The sequence below is a fragment of the Staurois parvus genome, unplaced genomic scaffold, assembly GCF_062004578.1.
Source record: "Staurois parvus isolate SC_StPar_1 unplaced genomic scaffold, SC_StPar_1.0 ptg000192l, whole genome shotgun sequence".
In the NCBI taxonomy this organism is placed as follows: Eukaryota; Metazoa; Chordata; class Amphibia; order Anura; family Ranidae; genus Staurois; species Staurois parvus.
In genome coordinates this window covers 3,112,744-3,131,011 of record NW_028317988.1, presented here as the reverse complement: position 1 = coordinate 3,131,011, position 18,268 = coordinate 3,112,744, and the positions used below count along the sequence as shown (strand labels likewise).

Sequence of the window (18,268 nt, the reverse complement as noted above, 5' to 3'; positions counted from 1 at the left end):
CCTTTTTCCCTGCTTAACTTCTTTTACCAATATTCCTCTATCCTTCCTTCCATGACCACACACCAGTAGCAGTAGACCTTCAAATAAATTAAAACGTGCCCTATTAAATGAACCCATTGACAATATTCCCAGATATAGTCGAATCTTAATTTGTTATATGCTCCTGGTGACTAAAATTGCAAAAGCAGAGACACAAAAGAATTCAGTAATAGATTTATCTCTTAGGACACAAGCTGATAATGCTTAATTAAAGTAAAATTAAAAAAACAAAAAAAAAAAAACAACACCATTAGGTGAAGGACAACACATTCAGAGTTCAAGAGGGTCTGTAATCCTTGGATACTTTACATACAATCCTTTCTCTGAAAATGCATGTTGAGGTGGCAGCAAATGGACACCTGGGCAGGTAATCTCCTCTTTCCTATCTTTCTTTCATTGTTATGCAAGGAAGTTACTAAAACTGGAGAACACAGAATCTGGTACAATTGTGCAGAAAACCAAATATCTTCTAAGTTTTATTGTCAAAGCCTAATTGAACAAGCTGAAGTTAGAAATTGGTTACTATGCATATCTGCACCAGATTCTGAGGGCACCAGGTTCAGTTAATCTCCCTCTTTTATCTTTCTTTGCTTAAATAGGAACTTTTTCAAACAATTTGCAGGTATAGCAGTATAAAACATTACAGTTACTGTGTAAAATCTAGCAATACAACTTCTCATCCTTCTCTGCACATGGCCAGTTGTTCCTCATTTTTCAGAACTGGGCCGAAAATCTAGAGGCCGCTCTGCTGCCAGCCTAAAGCTTTACAGCTGCTCAGGGGTTCTGGGCTTCAGAAACATGGCAGCCTCCAGCAAGAAGAAACTGGAACAATGCTGAAAGCAATTTCCCAACCACACAAATTCTGGTAGCATAATTATTAATGTGGAATGTATGTTCCTTGCTAGAGAACATTTTTGTTCAAGTTGTTATGAGTAAAGTTCCACTTTAACAGCACATAAGTTAACCAAAAATGTAACCTGCAATTTATTATAAAATTTCACATACTTCGCTCCTGGATACAGTATGCTGTACATTGTATACAACTACAGGGAATGACAATTAAAAAAAAAAAAAAAAAGTTCTGTGTCTATAATATGCTTTTATGTCTGGGCACTTTTTAGGGCTTCACTAATGTTTTGTAACATTTCTTCTTTCTATAGAAAACTCAAATATTATTGAAAAAGGGGAAGGAGAAAAAAAAATAAAAATATATAAGCACTTAAGAGGTCAGGAATGGCTTGCATAAAAGCTTTTACTGCTAGTTAAGAATTTTCAAATGTTTTATGTTCATAGTCTAGGCTCAGTTGCAATTTAAAGGAAACCTTTACTGAGAGCATCCACATGGGTCTCTTTTTTAGTTGGCTGCTCAAAAGGAACTGCCCATTCTTGAGTTGGAAACCATCGGGTAGCGCTTCCTGTTTCTTTTCACAATTCCACTGCTATCCTCTCTATTGCATGATCCCCATTGGATGACAGAACTGCATTGTCCCAGTTCTTGGCTCCACTCTTTAGAATCTTTGAGCTGTCAAGAGCTTACACTCCAGTTCACATGGCCCACGGGTGTGTAAAAGAATATAAAAAGGAAACCTTTTTAAAACTACAGTTCCCCTTTATAAACAGTCACAAATATATACAGATATTTAAAACAAAACCCAACACACACACGTCTTAAAACAGGTGTTGATGAAAGGAAATCAATTAAGGTAACAAATAAACCAGAAAAAGGTTATAAATAAAATTGTCTTTTTTGCAAACTCATATTCCGAGACACATTCCAGTCCCATCACAAACACGCTAGTGTATTTATAAGACATTACAGACTGAAATCTCCCAGCATGCAAACCTTATTTACCGTTCACACTAGTGCAAAATGCGGCTGCCATGCACAACAGTGTGCTTCTTCTGGTACTACATTTGTGGCTCCAAAGACTTAAATGGTAGCCCCTGTATGTGCATTTCCAGTATTATGTGGCAGGACTAGTGTGAACCTAAGCTTAGGAATACAACATAAAAACAACCTCCTTAAATTCTAAAACATTTTCTGTTCAACACACACACACACACACACACACACTTTAACTGACCCATTCGTATGTGCAACTGGCATAACCATTCAAATAAGTATATATTAATTTGAAACCGCTTTGGAGGACAACTCTGCTATGAAAAAATAGTAACCGATTTCTCAAATATACAACATTTCTCAGCGCATTCCAAGTATTTGCCGGCTTTTTAGCTGATAGTTCTTCTCCAGCTCGCACAGGGCCTGGGCACGCAGATTGGCAGCTTGCAACCGCTGCTTTAACTCTGTGCACTTCTCCTGGGTGGAGGGAGGTTTGCCCCCACTATGGTTCTCTTTACTTGCAGTGCCAAAGGGGGCATTCTTTTTACTTCTTATGGAAGATACAAGATCTAGAAAAGGAAGGAAGAAAAGCAGTTAAATAAAAAACAGTTTTAAATACAAAAGGAGGATAAAATATACACATTTCTGTTGCTACAGAATTAGCCAGTCGCTTCTGCCCCCTCCACAGCCCAGCAGTGCAGTAAGTACTGGAGGCCAGAGCAGAGAGCTGGTGACTGACAGTCACCAGCTCTGCTCAGTGAAGACCAAAAACTGAGTGATCAGCTCAGCAATCTTTGATCACTCAAATGTTGAGGGGTAGGGAACAGATGTAGCATCAGATCAATCAACTTCTACTTTAAAGAGTTTTCTACTAGCTTTCAGTTTATCCCCTTTATAGTCAAAAGTAGCCACACACCACTTGTACATGTAAAAAAAAAGACCCACAAAGCCATAGTTTTTAAAGCTATCCAAAAGTAGAAGTCTGACACCTCACACCTTTTCAACTAGGGTCAATGCTGTCTCTCTTTCCTACTCCATCCATCCCATGCCTTGGTCAGATTCTGGTGGCTTAGTGCATGTGTGCAATTGTGCGATACCAGCCAAGACTCTTAACTACAACTGAAGCTCCAAAGAAAAAGTAAGCAGGAAAGTGACCAGTTCTCTTTGAAAGGACAGAGTGGCAACTATAGCATCAAATTCAGATTAGCCTAACCCCTCTAAATGTAAGACAATAAGCTCTTTAAGTTAGTAGGATTGTAAAACAGGCAACAGCTACTAAACATTTACATATGTTAAGGACAGACAAGTCAGGAACACTAAGAAATTAGTGAAACTGAAAAATGCTTTCAAGTGAGGCCTAGTGAGATGACCTCTTCAAAGCAAAGCTTAAGACACTTGCTGAAATTGTGTGCAAAAGGTTAAGAAAAAAACAAACACACAACAGTTATAAATGTTAAGTGCAGTCACACAATGGACCTCCATCTAAAACTACTAGTTACCTGGCTGTTATGCTAACCAAAGCATTAGGGAGACCCAAAACAAGTATGCAAGACAAGACACAGTCTTGTCTTCCTACCTATTCTGGATTATTAGCTTAGTGGGGACATCAGAAAGTAAAAATACCAGCTTGGCATTTTCAAAATGTATTCAGTATAGCAGCCTTCATGTTGCCAAGGCATTTCCTTCAGTTATAGACTAATGGCATCCATATGGTAGTATGCATTTCCAACTGAAAAGCCATGGTTTAATGCAGGAATGAAGAACTATACCTTTGTTAATTATTTTAGCGCAGATCAAAATGGAATAAGATACACCAGATAAAAAAGTAAATTTATTAAATACACAATCTAAATTAAAAAAAAAATTAAAAAGTACATTATATCCAGTTATAGAAGAAGGTTACTACAGCTAGTAGTTCTGCCAATCTAGTAAAGCTTCCAGAGGCTTCCTGTTGGCTCTCGTACCTATCCCATTTTCAATAGCAGCTCCATAGATGCGCTGCTCCTTTAGCAAGTTAAAGTTCTTCATCACGTTTTCAGCCCTGTAGAGATGGAAAGGGTAGAGTCAAAATTCATTATGCTCCTGCCATAGCGGTCCATTTTTTGGCAACCTGCATTTACATTTTGGAGATTTTCCTTCACATCCTGTCATGTGGGCACACCAGGAAACATTAGCATGAAGCCAGAGAACTTACATTTTTCCTGTGCTAGTTGTAAATTTATCAGATTTTGCAAAATCTAGTATTACTTTTAAATTAGAGGAGAAAATAAAAAAAATCCAACACAATTAATGATAGCGGGCATAATCTTAGCTGCATCTAACAAGGATAAAACTGGCAGAAGTGACGCGACTTCGCCCACCCACAGTGCTTGCTCTCAGCATTACAGATGACATTACCCTACTCTAGTTCAGGATATGGACATAAAATATGCACAATTCTGAAGCCTTACTGGCCTCTGGTTCCGTTTCAAGCCACCTTACCAAATCTCTGCAAGCATGCTAACATTTGTAAAACATAAGCTGAACCTCACCCTACCTTGAGAGTTTATCTTCTGCTAGCCTCTCCCGCACACACAACTCCCTTTCGCGTTCTGAAAGAGAGGATTATTATGAGAGAGCGGTCGTGATTAGGAATACATAATCAAATGTCTTTTTTTAAAGAAGGGGGGTGCTGAGTGTTTAACATGAACTGCCAGTCAAACATGCTGCATTTGCAGAGTGTTACTAGACCCAGGACCCTGCAATTATTATCTGGGCTCCCACAGTACACAGAAATGCAATTATTTTAGGAAATATAAAAACTGCCAAACACCTTTTCTCATCAGCAGTTAGTGTAGTCTTGTGACTTCTGTCAGTGTCCTGCTGAGCACTGGTTAAAGCTTGTAGTTTTCTTCCTGCTCTAGGAGGATGCAGAACCCCTGACCTCTGTCTGGACAGTGCTGACTGGCCTTTTGCTGATCACATACACTCTCACAAGAAAAAACAAAGAAAACTCTAGCACACCAAACTGAGCAGGTGCAGAGTGACTCCACACGATATGTCTTATCAGGGGATAAGAGGGGGACACTGGAAGAAGGAGGATGATCAGAGAAGTCAGGATCAAACAGCATTTTTATACAATGCAGAGGATTAACCCCTTTGGTTCCACAGCAAGTATAACAAGCATGCTTTACTGCATATATAGCCTGATTTTACTGCTGTGGGTTTAGTAACACTGTAAAAAAAGGCAGATCCAGCATCTGTCTCTACCCTAGTTATAGAGAAGGACTACAAGGTATTACTGGCTGCAATGGTTGATCAATGAAGTGATAAAGTAAGAGGGGCTATAGGAGCATGGCAAAAGCTGACAAACTGAATAAAAATGAGCCACCAAGCCTACTTCTCCAGCAGCAGTGGCTGGGGCACAATCCACTTTGAAGTTTAAAGCAATTAAAATTATTTTTTGGATTTAAATTTAGGCACGGAATTACACTCAAAGTAAAAATAGCAGTATCGAAGTGATCAGACCTTAGAAAAAAAAATTCATTCTGTAGAGAAGCAAAAATTATCTGTAAAGGACAGACAGACAGAGAGACCGATATATAGATATCTATATATATCTGGGCTTTATACACACACACACACACACACACACACACACACACACACACACACACTATATACACATATGTGTGTGTGTGTGTAAAGCCCAGATATATATAGATATCCATCTATCTCTCTGGGCTTTATATATATATATATATATATATATATATATATATATATATATATATATATATATATATATATATATACACACACACACACACACACACACACACACATACATATATATATATACATATATATATACACATACATACATACACACATATACATACATACATATATATGTATATATAGGCAGGAATGTCCACAGGCTCACACAATTTAAAAGGGCATTAAAGGAAAAGCACATAGAACAGACATGTTCTGTTTGTCAGAGACCATGAACTTACGCTCAAGCCGGTCCTCTCTCTCCTTCAAAGCCTTTTCCCGTGCCAGCAATTGCTGTTCCTTTAATCTGAGCTCAGACAATGTGGGGTCTAGATGGTGCGCCTGCTCCTGTTCTGTAGATTTCTTGACTCTCCTTTCTGATACTCTATTTTGTTCTTCTGCCACAGTGTGCGACAACAGAGGGGTCTGCAGAATCTCTTCAATAGAAGGTCTTAAATAGTCCTGACAGAAACCAAAACCACTATGTGAACCTTTTAAAAGACAAGTGCATATGACATTCCTCTAACTAAAGCAGGCAATCAACAAATAAGCTAGTAAAAAATGAAAGCTTGTGCAATTTACTAGTGTAAGCATGTGAAATGGTCAAGCTGGTCAGTGTTCAGATTAATGTTACAGTAAATACAAATATAGTCAACAATTGTCGGATGTAGCATAGTGCTACATGTAAATCTAAGTGTAAATCCGCACCAGTCCTGCACATTTTCAGCTATTCTCTACGGGGCAATGGCAGTACAAAACGGACAAAATGTTTTTAGTATAATTCAAACAGTCAAAAGTTGTGATCACTCCTCCGAATGACATAGCTGTGTAGGTATGATCGAAGACTTGTTTCATGCACTTAAGTACTAATGGCAGTACCAGATTGGTCTTCATCCTGTTGTTGCAAAGTTGCCAGAACTTACCTTCAGATTTAACATCTGTGTAATGATTTGGTTTAGTTCTTCTGAATAGCGATACGGGATCCGTCGAAATTTCCCTATTTTGATCTTTTCTGACAATTCTTTTTGATTATAAGCTGTAAACGGTGGCCTAAAGGGGTGGAAAGGCAGGATTCATTAGGATCAAACTTTGTTCTGCCACAAAATCCAATAGTAACAGATACCCAATGCCTACTCCTAGGCAGGACTTGCAGATTTAAAAGCGTCAGTCATTGCGTATTCAGTGCCAATATTAAATCGAAGGAGCACTGTGCAAGTTTACAGCATACTCTAAGCTTCTCCAACAAGTATTACTTACGAAAGAGCACACAGTTCATAGAGAAGACAGCCCAATGACCATATATCAGACTTCTCATTGTAAGACATTCTATTCATCTGCTCCTAGAATGTAAGAGATACACTTCAATAGATTCAATTTCACATTTACACAGCATAGAGATAAAAGCTTGCTAAAGATGAACTTATTCTTAAGGTTTTCTAAATCTTTATTGAACATATTTCGGGTGTAACATGACATTTTTGTCTAGCAGGATTCATTAGCTCTGTTCTAATGAGACACATGGACTAGGTGGCTGCATGCTAATTAACGCTCAGATCTGAGAAGTTTTACCCAGCCTGTGAAATATGTAGTTCAATTAAAAAAAAACTGACAGAAGGGTAATATATCGCAACTCCCTCCCCAAGCAGCACATGATCAAAAAACCGCCTGTAAGTGTGGAGGCTTAAAGAGGAGCTGCTTGACCTCAAACATTCTAGTTTAATTATAAAATACAGAGGAATTAATATTTGGTTCCTTTCATGGTGCTACGGAGTCTGGAGAGTAATGGAGTTTGAACTCAGTTATGAGGTTTCTGAATACGATCATTACAAAAATCTAACTTAAGTGAATGAGAATAGGCTGCAGCTGGCCCATTCCATCCCAATATAAAATAGTATGAATGGGTGGAATCTCCCCTTTTAGTCCTGGAGGGGTCCCATAGTGTTATGGAGGTATGATCTACATTTACTTACTCAACGTTATTTTATACTGTATGTCTTACCTTTTTACCTGCTGCTTTTTTGTAACCTATGCCCTGTCCCTTGGACAAATTAAAATATAATGAGCTGGTTTTTAATTATACTAAAGAATGCATGAATCTGAAGAGACTTCTTGGCAGTGATGATATACTAGTTTTCCTTAAGTCCACGGAGGTGCAAAAAAACAAAAACCCATAAGTGGACGAAAAAGAAAAAAAAAAAAAAAAAAAAAAAAAAAAAAACACCTGCAAAAACACAAACAAGTGCACTTAGGGATGTGCTTTAGTCCACCCCCGAAAGGTTAGGACCTCTAACCTGATCCCCAGGGGCACAAGGCTCCTGACAGGGACAAAAGATTTCCACATGGTCCACCTAGCCAAAAGGCCTGGCAGAGCCCTTTCCTTGTGGCTAGCCAAAGCCAACCACCACTAGGTCAGGGGGCTCACCCGAAGAGAGACCCCCCCCCCCCCATCAGGAAAAGGGGAAGGAACCTTATTGCCATGCATCCTCTCCCTAGACTTCAGGGTAGGCACGAGGACCCACACCCTCCATCCTAGTGAGAAATAAAATACACTCAAAAGTGAAAAGGTGACAAAAACGCGGGAGAAAAAGAAATAAGTGGCCGTGCAACTGTACACTGGCTAGGACCCAAGGCCCCGTAGCAAAAACTTCCCTGGACTTAGCAAAAATGCCTAGTCCTAAAAGGCGCAGTACACAAAAAGTGTTTGGAACAGTGACCATATGCAGTTTTCACACTTGGGATCCCACCCCTATGTGCTACTAAGAGCAACCCTGTGGCGACTACTCAGGGGGCACTGCTCCGCAGACTCTCTGCCTCCCCGGCCCCTGGCCAGCAAGGAAGATCCGTTCAAATCAGGAGGAACTGGGCCCCTCCAGTTTTCCCAGGGGAATTACTCCCAGGCCCCAACAGCCTGTGGGCGCCTCAGTTTCTCTTCCAGCGGGTACTAGCCTTCAGGGCCCCCATCATACCAGCAGGGGTGCTATACAGCCAACCATCCTCGCCTAAAAGCAAGAATGATGGCGGAGCAACCCTACTGGACACTGATAAGAACAGATACTACACTTGATCTTCGCCAAAAGGCCGAGAAGTGATGATATACTAGAACTACACACACACATTCAGTGTAAATCATTGCAGGTCTGTGTGAAATTGCAGTGTGACTCACCTTCCCTTATATTGCTAGTGCTTGGTTAAACAATGAGACAGCCAATCTGACTGCATCCAGATTAGTACCATGCATAGAAGTTATAAATTAGCATACAATGTGACAAGCTTGGCAAATCTCAGAGGTGTGGGGAACTCATTTAAGCTGCCACATAACCATTAGAGCTCACCAAAGTATGCTAAATTTGCCTGTGCCTCTGTGTCCAGACAGCAGTATTGTAGGAGACAGTGGGTGGGATGGGGTAAATCTGGTGAAGCTGTGCCTAATAATGAGTCAGCGTCTAGGTTTGTCAAAGCTTAATTGAACAAGATGAGGTTAGAAGCGGATCAGTTGCTATGCTCAGCTGCACCAGATTCTGTGTGCTCCAGTCTTAGTAATTTACCCCAAGGTGTATTTGTAGCTGACTATAAACGGCTAGGGAGCGGTGAGTGTAGTCTGCAAAGCCTGTGTGATAGTCTGCTTGAGCACAGAGTTTGCTGACTAAAGTGTCAGACACACAAGATCTGCAAACTCAGGGCGGGAAAGCGATATTTCGACACATCACATGATCAGTAGACCGGGAAGTCTGGGCTGCCTTATCACTTTTGCATTTTATGCTGGCCAGACGCTGATCAAGTTTCCAGATGACATTGCCAAAATTCACCTTGTGGGTGGCCCCATTAGTACCATCTTGCCTGACATACTAAAAAAAAAAAAAAAAAACACCCACAAAAACAAAAATTGAAAGGAGCTTGGTGGAAAATTGCTAAACAGCAGCTGTATGCAAATCAGATAAAGCCGCTGTTCTTATATTTTGCCAGCCACAGGCGTCTCTAAACACATTATAAAGGTCTATTCATATATTTTAAAATAACATTGTAGAAGGTGAATCCAAGAAGTGTCCAACTAAGGGTTCAGGAAGATTCTCCACCCCCTCCCCAGTTTGTCACAGAAAAATGGTACCAAGCTGTAGAATGTTTTTGGGTTCCTCTTGGCTCAATGGCAGGTTTAGGTTTATGAGCCTGCATACTGTTGTGTCTTTGAGAAGATGCATGTCTGTCGCAGTCTAGCAATCAATTACATTTTTAGTTTCTTACACAAGCCCAGTTGTGACTCGTGCTTTGTGAGTCACGATAAGAAAGCAAGGCAAGAAATACTCACAGGCGACATGTAGTAAGGAGTACCAACAAACGTCTTAGCAAAACTTGTATCATGATGCAATATTCGAGCCAACCCAAAGTCTCCAAGTTTCACATTCCTCTTGGCATCTAGAAATATGTTGGCTGGTTTCAGGTCTCTATGGAGAACAGTGTGTCCCCCATCACTCCTTTTGTGGCAGTCTTTTAGGGCCAAGGCAAGCTGAACAAAAGCACACAATATGAAGTCTTCTTCTAGGTACTGCCTGGAAAATAAAAGACAGCATTAAAAGCCAAAAAAAAGGTAGCGCTACGCACATAAATAACATAGAATTTAAACCAATAAAACACACATGTGAATGGTGACACTGTGTAAAAAACATAGGCGAACTAAAAAAAGCGCTCACTTAGTGCCACAATATAAATAACACACAATCGTGCAATGTGCCACATAATACCACAAACATAGTGATATACAGCTGGACCAAGAAGTGATGGTGAATAATAGTCAAGAAAAAATAGGTCTCAACCACTGCAAACTCAATATAAAGCATAAACATGCAAAGACCTAGTGTATATAAATACAATAAATACCTAAAGTGCCACAAAAAATGGCAAAGGACATGTACCCCCTATAGGAAGTAAAAATATCTCAATCAGTGCAATAAAAAAAAAAACTAAAAACAATAATCAGTGTACAATATTTGTGCAAATGCAGTGCAACAACACACAAATTATATCAGACTGCAACGTCTGATCTGTGCTCAAACAGTCCAATATGATGTGGATAATATCACTTTATCAGCACGAGTGTCATCTGGAATTGGATAATATGTGACAGTGGGTAGCTGCTGACACAAAACAATCCGACCACCGGCTAGATTAGCCTCTCACCTCAAAACTTTGACCCGCAAGGGTCAAAGCGTTTTGTGGGATCACACCCTCAGATCCTTCAAGTATGCAGCCACTCCACTGGTCTGCGCTCATGCAAACAAATTTCCCTCACAGAGGGTCAGCACTCTGGTAGTGGCTCCTCTCCAGTTAAGGCAGGGTGAAGCGCCAATATCTCATTCAAAAAACATAAAAACACATCCTCCCATAGTGCAATATGTTTATTATATTAAATAGGACAAAATATATAAAAAATGCACACTCACATAGATCTTCAGCATAGAACCTCATGCTTTTTGGTGCACTTTGCATGCATGGGTATAGTAATAAGGTGTGCCAAGATGGTGTCCACGCCAGAAGTGCGTCACTATGTCAGTAGTGTGTGTTATTTATATTGAGGCACTAAGTGAGCATTTTAGTTTATTTCACCTATGTTTTTTACACAGTGTGTCACCACTCACGTGTATTTTATTGGTTTACATTATATGTTATTTATGTGCTTAGCGCTACATTTTATTTTATTTATATCTACCGATCACGGGTATACGATTTAATGTTAGCAGCTTCTTTTGGTAGGTCACATATTTAGGAGTATCAGCGCAGGAGGTTCACACCACTATAGCATTAAAAGACTACCTCTGATTGACTGAAGTGGATAGGTGGGCAGATGTCACCTTTGCCACGTCAGATAAGTCTTGTATTTAAATCATAAAAAATACAAGACTTCCTATGAATAGCTAAGCAGCACTCGATTATTCTGGGAACGGGATGGGAACTCCCTGTATCTCAATGCCGATACTATACATAGTTTATGCAGTGCTGACAAAGGGTGCATTTCTTACTGATGGAAAATGTTTTGACCCAGCTTGGCCCAAAAGAACTATTAAAGTGGGTAGAAAAGCTGGAATTAGGCTTTATAGAGTAGATCTCAGTGCTCTACTCCTCATTAACACCTTCCTGGAGGAGCCCCACGCATACATTTTAGTTACCTTTTTTAGATGCCTTCAAATCTTTTTATTCACTGGCTGGAGGCTGATGGTTTTTATATACCTCTACTATATTCTGATAATTGCATACAGATAATATATGTAAGGATACTATTCAGTATGACAGCTATATGGGTTGGGACAGGATTTAGAACTGCCAGGCATGTTTCAGCAGCCCGATACCCCCCTCCCTTTTGCTGCCAGTGAAATAAGATTTATGTCAGCATCAGCAGGGGTATTTACACACTCCTGGCTGCCCTCGACTTATGGAAGCAATTCCACAACCAATGGAAAGACAATTGAAAGGAACCAATGTGTAAGAATTTCAAGTCTCTTAAAATGTGAAATCAAACCTACAATATTCAGGAAAAACAAAATTCCATGTTTATCTATGTGTGTTTATAGATTGTGGCCTTGTTGCGTTCCGTATACAATATCGTAAATGTCATAGCAGAAGTTTGATCATACCTCTCCTTAGTGCATTTGGCAATAAGACTGGCTAGGTCCCCTCCTTCACAATACTCCATCACAATGTAAAGAGTTGTATTCGTCCGATCAATTATCCGGTCATAGTAACGGACAATATTTGGATGTTTTAATTCCCGTAACAAGTTCACTTCCGAGACCAGCATCTGTTTCTCGGACTCGCTCATTGTGCCATAGTCAAGCTCTTTCCATACCAATATCTTCAGAGAGAAAGAGAAAAAAAAAAAAAAAAAGTATAGAGCAAAAGTTAAAGCAAAAATGACACAAAGAGGCAAAGAGACCTATTAATAGAGCAGTGAACATGAAATTTGCCAAAAGGTGTAATTTGTGACAGGGCCATGTTTATCACAGTGTAGAATCCACTCTTCTTCTAACAGTCCATAAACGTCTGGGAGCTGAGGACAATTTACTGGGAGTTTTGGGAGAGGAAGGTTTCCAATTCTTGCCTGATACAAGATTTCTAACTGCTCAACAGTCCTAAATCTTCAACATATTTTCTGTTTCAAGATTCACCAATTGAAAATGTTTGGTGTAAGGTCTGGACTGCAGGCAGGCCAGTTAAACACCTGGACTCTACTACCAAGCCATGCTGTTGTCAAAGATGCGGTATGCAGTTTAGCATTGTCCCACTGAAATATGAAAGGCCTTCCCTGAAAAAAAAACAAAACATTGTCTTGGTGGGAGGATATGCTGCTCCAAAACCTGGATATATCTTTCAGCATTGATGGGGTCTTTCCACATTGGCATGCTGCCCATTCCATATGCACTAATGTACCCTAATGAGATGCAAGCTTTTGAACTGAACTCAAACAAGCCAGAAGGTTCCACTCCTCTTTAGCCCAGAGGATGCAGAGCCCATGGTTGCCAAAAAAGAACGTCAAATTTGGAATTCCTCTGACCACAATTGTTTCCACTTTGCAACAGACTATTTTAAATGAGCTTTGGCACAGAGAAGATGGTGGTGTTTTTGGATCATGTTCAGATATGGTTTTGCATGCTAGATCTTTACCCTGCATTTTTGAATTGCACGGCAAACTGTTCACAGACAGTATTTTTTAGAAGTATTCCTGAGCCCAAGCAATGATTTCCACCACAGAATCATGCGTGTTTTAAATCCAGTGCCGTCCGAGGGCCCAAAGATCACAGGCATCCAATACGGTGTTTTGGCCTTGTCCCTTGCACATAATATCAAGATTTGGACAATCTGGAGAAATTTTTATGTACTGTTGAGGATGATCTATTTCCATTGCATGCGGCCTGTTGACATGTCACTTCACTTCTCCCTGGCTACTGGAAGTATTCATCTAGCCAGATGAGGCATATGCCCATATTGCCCTCTCCACCGCTAGCTCATACATCATACCCCCTTCCACATGCAGTGTTCATTTTTCAGGTTCCTATCTCATGTAATATGACACAGCCAGTCAAACACATGAAGCAACAGAACAAACAGGTAAGATTAGAGCCTCTTCTATTACAGGTAGGCTTTACCATACAAGACAACCTAGTGCCGATTTTTTTCTTTTTTAAATACAGGTAACTTATTTTTCACTTAAGCGACATGCACTTGGACGCATAAAGCTCACAACATCTCCCTGCCCCCAGGGGCTGCAGAATACGTACACAGCCAGCAATAGAAGTGAATGCTCTTTGTATCAGCATTCACCTACATATATCTGTATAACACATTGCTCACAAGTGGATGTTTTGCTTTCGCGAACAAATGCCATATGTGCAGGTAAACACCAATACAAGAAAACATTCACACGAGTACAAGCGCATACAGTCATGCACTTCTATAGCTACCTGTAGATCCCTAGGCACAGGAAAACATCAGAGCTCTCTTCCACCTGCAAATGTCCATGTGAATGCACTCTCATTTTTAAAGAGTAACTCCAGGAATGAGACAAATCTATGCTTTGCGGTGGGTAGATTATCTCATGGAGTTATGCTTCAACTATAAGGCTTGGGTTACACCTACAGGTGCGACTAAGTGCATTTCCACATGTGTGTAGGGCAGCTCATTCATTTAGGTTTGACATTAACAATTAATGGCACTGCCAAGCATCTGCTAAATGACAGCACATTTCTGTGTGCCAGCAAAGTGGGATTTTGCACCCAACTCAGGGTAAGAATGCATGTGCACCCCCCACCCCACCCGGACGGTTTCATTACTAGAGTTCAGCTTTAAAGCGACAGTAAACCGCAGTTTAAAAGAAAAAAAAAAAATCCCCTGCAAAGTAATGTCATAATGTGCTAGTATGCGATGCATACTAGTACATTACGAAGGACTTGCCTTAAAACAAAGCCCTCCAGTGGCACATTGTCATTGTTGCAGAGGCTTCCATCTTCACCCGGTCTTCCTTCCTCAAAAATAGCAAATATCTCCTAAATGGTGCACACTTAGGAGATATTCATTTTACTATCAGGTAAGCTTTAAATTAAGCTGAGAAAAAAAAAAAAAGTTTACTACCACTTGCCTACTGGGCACTTATACTTCCTTCCTGCCCAGGCCAATTTCAGCTTTCAGCACTGCTGCACTTTGAATGACAATTGCACGGTCATGCAACACTGTACACATATTACATTTTTATCACTTTGAGACAGACAGAGCTTCTTTTGGTGGTATTTAATCACCTCTGGGTTTTTCATTTTTTGCTAAACAAACCAAGAACTGAAAATTTTGAAAAAAAAAAGTTTTAGTTTTGGTTATAAAATTTTGTAAATAAGTGATTTTTCTCATTCACTGATGTGCGCTAATAAGGCTGCACTGATAGGAGGCATTGGTGGGCATTGACAGGCATCACTGATGGGCCCTGAAAGGCAGCACTCATATGGCACTGCTAGGCAGCACTGACAGGCGGCTCAGATGGGCACTGATGTGACATTAATGTGCACTGGTATGGCACTGATGTGCACTGGCAGGTAACATTGATGAGGCACTGACAGCTGGCATTGATGGGCACTGACAGATGGCACTGCTGGGGCTACACTGATCATCAGTGTATATGTCCCCTCTAAGGAATGCCGATTACCGGCTCTCCTTTTCACACGAGCTGTCGGCGTGACAGCTCGTGAGGAGAGAAATGCCGATAACTGGCATTTCCCTATTTACATGTGATCAGCTGTGATTGGACACAGTTGATCACGACAGAGCCGACGTCTTCAGCTCTTTCCCTTGATTGGTGATCCGCTGTGTCCAAGGGACACAGCGCACCACCGATCGCCACGCGGATAGAGTGGGTGGATGTCGTATGATGTCCTCCCAGAACGAGAGAACCACCTTGCACCTGTCATTACCTTATATGGCGGGCGGGAGGAGGATAAAAGAATCAGATGACGTCACTGCACTGTATACACCGATCAGCTATAACATTATGACCACCCACCCTAAACCTTTGAGGAATGGCCTCCACTAGACCTCTGTAGGTATGTTGTGGTATCTGGCACTGAGCCGTCAGTCGCAGGTCTTTTAAATCCTGTACGTTGTGAGGTGGGGCCTCCATGGATCAGACTTGTTTATCCAGCACATCCCACAGATGCTCAATTGGATTGAGATCTGGAGAATTTGGAGGCCAAATCAACAACTCAAACTTGTGTTCCTCAAACCATTCTTGAACCCATCAGCCTAGGCCACCTCCTTCCATCGCTCCGTGGTCCAGTTCTGATGTTCATATGTCCATTGTAAGAGCTGTCAGCATGGGCACCCTTACCGGTCTGTGACTACACCGCAAATTGCGATGCTCTGTGTGTTCTGACAAACTTTCTACGGGAACCAGAATGAACATTTTCAGCAGTTTGAGCTCCAGTAGCTCTTCTATTGGATCAGACTACACAGACCGGCCTTCACACCCCATGTGTATCAATGAGCCTTGGCCACCCATCACCCTGTCACTACACAGACCGGCCTTCACACCCCATGTGTGTCAATGAGCCTTGGCCACCCATCACCCTGTCACTACACGGACCGGCCTTCACACCTCATGTGTGTCAATGAGCCTTGGCCACCCATGACCCTGTCACTACATGGACCGGCCTTCACACCCCATGTGTATCAATGAGCCTTGGCCACCCATCACCCTGTCACTACACAGACCAGCCTTCACACTCCATGTGTGTCAATGAGCCTTGTCCACCCATCACCCTATCACTACACAGACCAGCCTTCACACCCCATGTGTGTCAATGAGCCTTGGCCACTCATCACCCTGTCACTGCACGGACCGGCCTTCACACCCCATGTGTATCAATGAGCCTTGGCCACCCATCACCCTGTCACTACACAGACCGCCCTTCACACCCCATGTGTATCAATGAGCCTTGGCCAACCATCACCCTGTCACTACACAGACCGGCCTTCACACCCTATGTGTATCAATGAGCCTTGGCCACCCATCACCCTGTCACTACACAGACCGGCCTTCACACCCCATGTGTATCAATGAGCCCTGGCCACCCATCACCCTGTCACCAGTTCTCTTTCCTAGGACCACTTTCAGTCAGTCCTGACCCCTGCAGACCAGGAACATCCCACAAGAGCTGCAGCTTTGGAGTTGCTCTGACCCGGTCATCTCGCCATTACAATCTTGCTCCTTGTCAGTCGCTCCAGTCCTTACACTTGCCCATTTTTCTATTTTCAGCACATCAACTTCAGGGACAACATGTTCACTTGCTGCCCAATAGATCCCACCCACTTTCAGATGCCACTGGAAAGAGACAAATGTTCTTCACTTCACCTGTCAGCAGTCATAATGTTATGGCTGGTCATAGTGACCCCTAGCCCCAGGACATTGATTCCTCCAATACACAGCAGTCACAGCGCCCCTACTGGCTACAGCGATAACTGCAGTTCACTACCAATGCAGGTATTGGTAACCTGAATGGACATTCCGCTCTATTCCCACACGGACAGCCCTGCCCGCTCCCCTCTACACCTCCTCACCTTCCCGTCCGCCTTCCTGCGGATTTTCTGGCACTTTCCATACGACCCGCAGCCAATTGTGTACAGCACATCATAGTCCTCCACCCGGGAAGGCATGTTTCCGCCAGCCTCGCACAGCCGCCCTCCGGTCCGCTCCCCCCGTCTCTATTCCGCCCGACGGTGATCCTTCCACCGCAGCGGAACGCCTCTCACCAATACACCGTTTAAACGACGTGGTTTCTCCGTCCCGACCGCTGATTGGCTACAACCATCACGCTGCTCGCCACCTTATTGGCCTAGGTTCCTGTTCCTCCCGCTCGCTGATTGGTCGCTGAGAAGAAGGCCCGACGTAACTACGCAACAATTGTTGTTAACGTGAACTGGTGGAAGAGGTGTGGCTGAGGACTGGTTACCTAGGTAACCGACGCGGCGCGAAGGGGAGCGCGAAGCTTCAAACGGATTATTCACGACAGCGGGTCACATGACACAGCCTGCTTGTCGCTTAGCAACGGAGGGAGGTGGGAGAACGGTTTCCGGCAGTGACGTACCGGCAATCGTGTGAGGGAGGTTTCTCCTTAGTGTGGTTGTCATGGACGCAGAGATCCTTATCGCTTCTGATATATGAGCGTGTGTGAGAACCTGAGTACTGCGAGTAAGAATTGCATTCTCCCATTAGTGCCAGTATTACCTATAGAAATATATATATATAGAGAGAATTGGGCCCGGTTCACGTGGGCGTTCTGTATTTCAGCACTGTCACCGTATATGATAGCATGGGCAGGTGACAGGTCCTCTTTGTGGAGATATGAGGGGCCCATTGGTCCCCCCACTGTGTCACCTGCCCTCCAAATCAGTTATTCGAGCACAGATCTTTTTTTTAGGTACTTATATAGTGCTGTCAGTTTACGCAGCGCTTTACATATATATTGTACATTCACATCAGTCCCTAACCCTCAAGGGGTGTACAATCTAAGGTCCCTAACTCACATTCATACATACACATACTAGGGACAATTTAGACAGGAGCCAATTAACCTACCAGCATGTCTTTGGAGTGTGGGAGGAAAC

The 18,268-nt window shown here is 42.1% G+C and overlaps 1 protein-coding gene and 1 pseudogene across 1 annotated transcript; both read right to left on the bottom strand.

Annotated features, from left to right (window-relative positions):
* Nucleotides 1-201: 201 nt before the first annotated feature.
* NEK2 (NIMA related kinase 2) lies at nucleotides 202-17,445 on the bottom strand. Its single transcript, XM_089677798.1, has 9 exons — nucleotides 17,222-17,445; nucleotides 12,262-12,479; nucleotides 9,942-10,182; nucleotides 6,896-6,978; nucleotides 6,562-6,688; nucleotides 5,881-6,100; nucleotides 4,419-4,473; nucleotides 3,847-3,923; nucleotides 202-2,451 (listed from the first exon to the last, which is right to left on the bottom strand). Exons 1-9 carry the CDS (start codon nucleotides 17,315-17,317, stop codon nucleotides 2,243-2,245), a joined length of 1,326 nt encoding a protein of 441 aa, XP_089533924.1. The 5' UTR covers nucleotides 17,318-17,445; the 3' UTR covers nucleotides 202-2,242.
* Nucleotides 8,572-8,728, bottom strand: LOC149461760 (U2 spliceosomal RNA; annotated as a pseudogene).
* Nucleotides 17,446-18,268: the final 823 nt, after the last annotated feature.